The 3,499-nt window shown below is 40.2% G+C and overlaps 1 protein-coding gene across 1 annotated transcript; it reads left to right on the forward strand.

Moving 5' to 3' along the window:
* Positions 1-263: 263 nt before the first annotated feature.
* Positions 264-2,760, forward strand: LOC101861227. The gene is made up of 4 exons (XM_005106063.1): positions 264-354; positions 705-946; positions 1,351-1,397; positions 2,673-2,760. Exons 1-4 carry the CDS (start codon positions 264-266, stop codon positions 2,758-2,760), a joined length of 468 nt encoding a protein of 155 aa, XP_005106120.1.
* Positions 2,761-3,499: the final 739 nt, after the last annotated feature.

Genomic DNA, 3,499 nt, shown 5'->3' on the forward strand with positions numbered 1-3,499 from the left:
ATTACACAGCAGATGCAAAATACCTCTGTGTGTGAACGAACAGTCCATGTGCAGTGTGAGTCCCCGAGATGCCAGTGGCACTTTATTACGTCAAACAGAGATGCTCATCATTGATGAAGTATCGATGGGCCACAAACACATCTTTGAAACCATAGACCGAGCACTTCAAGACATCATGTGGGAATAGCTCTGTTCGGTGAGCTAACTGTGCTGATGTCGGGTGACTGGTGCCAAATATTACCAGTAGTTCGTCATGGCTCAAGATGATAGTCAATGCAACCCTGAAATCATCGTATCTGTGGGAGCATGTTAATGTGCTCAAACTGACAAGAAACATAAGGGTTTTGCTTACAGGTGAGACTGCTGATTTCTTCAACATTGGTGATGGCGCACACAACGTATGCAAGCAAATCGGGGAGTTTGCGATAAAACTTCCAGATGACATCACATTCACAGTAAACAGCGAACGATAGTTGATAAATTTTGTCTTCGGTAACTAACGGGTAACTTGCAGTCTAACATAAATCCTGACTGGCTGGCTTCCCGCTGCGTCATCTATCCCACCAATACAGAAGTAGACGGAATCAACAACCTGATCATGCAGTCCTTTCCTGCAGAAGAAAAAGTCTACAGGAGCAGTGATTCGGTGGAAGAAAATGAACACCAATACCCCATCGAATTTATCAATTCTCTATGTCCGTCAGGTATGCCACCCCACTTACTGACATTGCGGAAAGACAGCATTGTCATGTTGCTGAGAAATCTGGATCCCACAAACGGCTACTGCAACGAGACTCGATATGTGGTTCAACACCTTCATCAACATGTCATTGATGCTGTCGTTGCTTGCCGTCAACATGCCGGAAAGAGACTTTTCATCCCAAGGATTCCCCTCATGCCTTCAGACAACATATTTCCCTTCCACGTGCAACGGAAACAATCTCCGGTTAGACCTGCTTTTGCAATGGCAAAACTCAGGGACAGACTTTGAAAAGGATATGGGTTTCTTTACTGGGCGATTTTTTTTCCACCTGGACAATTATATGTCGCAATGAGTCGTGTTGGGTCCATGGACTCTATTATGATACATGCAAACAGACCTGCAGCCCAAGACGGAGTTCCAGATGGCGCATAGACCAGCAATGTTGTCCACACAGAGGTCCCACGGCAATGAATCAGGTACCGGTACAAACGTTTTATCTTGGGCTTTCCTATCACTATATCACTGTTCGTAGAATGGGTCTGTGTCTAGTATTATTAATGGTATTAATAGCCCCTTCAACACACACAAAAACTAGCTTTGCTGGAATTCCAAATTTATCAACCAATTTTACTGTTCCTATTCCCTAGAAACTTAAATCGTTTGTCCTGAATCACTTCATGAACTTCATGCACCTGTAGGTTGGCACAGTGCATTATCATGTTCATGCCCCTTTCAAACATTTTTAAAGTTTTTTTTTTAATATTTCAAGAGATTCAAATTATGTAAGCTAAGAGCCCCGAAACTTTCTCAAACAACCCAATCTCAAGAACACCCTGTCGGTGATTCAATTGAGCACTTTAGTCCAGCATAAAGTCAACTAAACTAATGGTGCTCATTATTCATAGTATGTCGGCAAAAAAATTACATGTATATGATGAATGAAACACCTGTTAATGAGAACCTACATATAAAGCACCAGGGTTTCAATCTCACAGCACTGGTATGTCTGGTTTTACCATGGACCAACAAACAACAAAATAAAACTACATTATGTGCCTTATCTATATGAGCCACAGCATGACAATTACAGGCATACCATTGACTGGGGGCTCTCGTGGCCAAGAGGTTAAGTTAAGGTGTTGGCCTCTCATTCAAAGGTCCCGGGTTCGAATCCAGTTAGCGACCGAAACATTTATTCTCTAATAGTGTCTCTTTTCACCTCCTTTCCTGCTCTCTAGCAATGTCCTGTCGTCTGCTTTCGTCTCCTTTCTGCCCCCATCCCCTCACCTCCTTTGCCCCTTCCTCTGGGCTCCTAACAATTTCTGCAGTCTTTCTACTGCTACTTTTTGGCCCCTTCTTACTACTGTCTTTCACTTTCAGCCACACCCCTGATCTTCTGGTAGGAAAGATCTGCACCTAGCCTTCTTGGACAAGGGTGAACAATCTCGGAGGGCCCGTGTGCAAGTAGCGCACGTTAAAGATCCCTTGGTGGTCTAAAATCGATAAGAGTAGGCTTCGGCCACAACCCGGGCAAAATTCTAAATTTCCTACCAACAGATAAAATGTCCCGCGCGCTCATATGACCTTATGCAGTGCGAGCGCCGTAAAACAGGCATTAAAAAAAAAAAAAAAACAAATACCATTGACTCAGCCTTGCGGTTACCAAAAAAAATTACAACTGTAAAAAATTCTTTGAAACAACACAAAAAATAGAACGAATAGTGAATAGTTTCTAGGCAATCTCCACTGCATTTCGTTTTATTCAAAAAGTGGCATGATATAATTAAGACAATCTTAAGTTATTGATGGGGCAAAAAAAGGAACAAAAGAAGCAGCCCAACCAACAGTATTTTTTACCACTCCAGAGTGAGGGCTCATTAGTGAAAGAAAATGTAATAAGATGAAAAAAACCCAGGTAGTCACTTCTCAGCAAATCATGAACAGTAATATAATGTAATATCTGTTACAGACTGGGCTTTGGCTTCCCACTCAATGACTTGATCATGCAGGTAAAAGAAAAGTACAAAAAGAAAAAGAAATCCAAAGCGTTCCGCTGAAAGGCATACTCAACAAAATGTATGAAATAAACATAGCCGATAAATTGTAACATACCGTACAAAGTACAAAGACGGCACAAAGGGATTAACAGGGCAGAACGCAGTAGTGAGAAGTTCCCCATACTCTTCACAACTCAAAATTAAAATAAAAAATGCAAAAATGACAAAAACATTGAAGTCGAAGGTACTAAGAAGAACAAAATCCACCGAAATTCATAGTACCTATTCAATATTCTATTCTGTACCTATTGGAAATATTGCAATCAGTAAATGGTTCTGATCAGATATAATATGTTTTGTTATGTTGTCAATTTTCAGGTACAGGTGAAGCTTTTTGTTTTTCAATCTGATGAATTTTCCACAATATGAACTTAACTAACAAAAACATGACATGAAAACAAAAAGAAATCACAATTAATAATGGGATCTGTAATACAGGCTTCCCACTCGCAAAAAATTGCAACTAAGAAGGAATGTAGTATCAGACAAAATGACTCCTACAGCAGGTTATAAAAAAAAAAAAAGTAGCAAAACGAACAGCGTCTTTAAAAAAAAGATATTATATTCATGCACCCATCAACACAATTTACATCAAATTTTAGGTTGAAACTTGACCTTTTCACATGAAGAGGTGCATCCCTTAATCCTTGAAACCAAAAACATTCAGGTGTGTTCTTTGGTTTTGTCTCCATTTCAGGTAATTCACCTGTTGTAAACTCTCTCAGATGACTATTTTGTC

The sequence above is a fragment of the Aplysia californica genome, unplaced genomic scaffold, assembly GCF_000002075.1.
Source record: "Aplysia californica isolate F4 #8 unplaced genomic scaffold, AplCal3.0 scaffold00509, whole genome shotgun sequence".
NCBI classification, from domain to species: Eukaryota; Metazoa; Mollusca; class Gastropoda; order Aplysiida; family Aplysiidae; genus Aplysia; species Aplysia californica.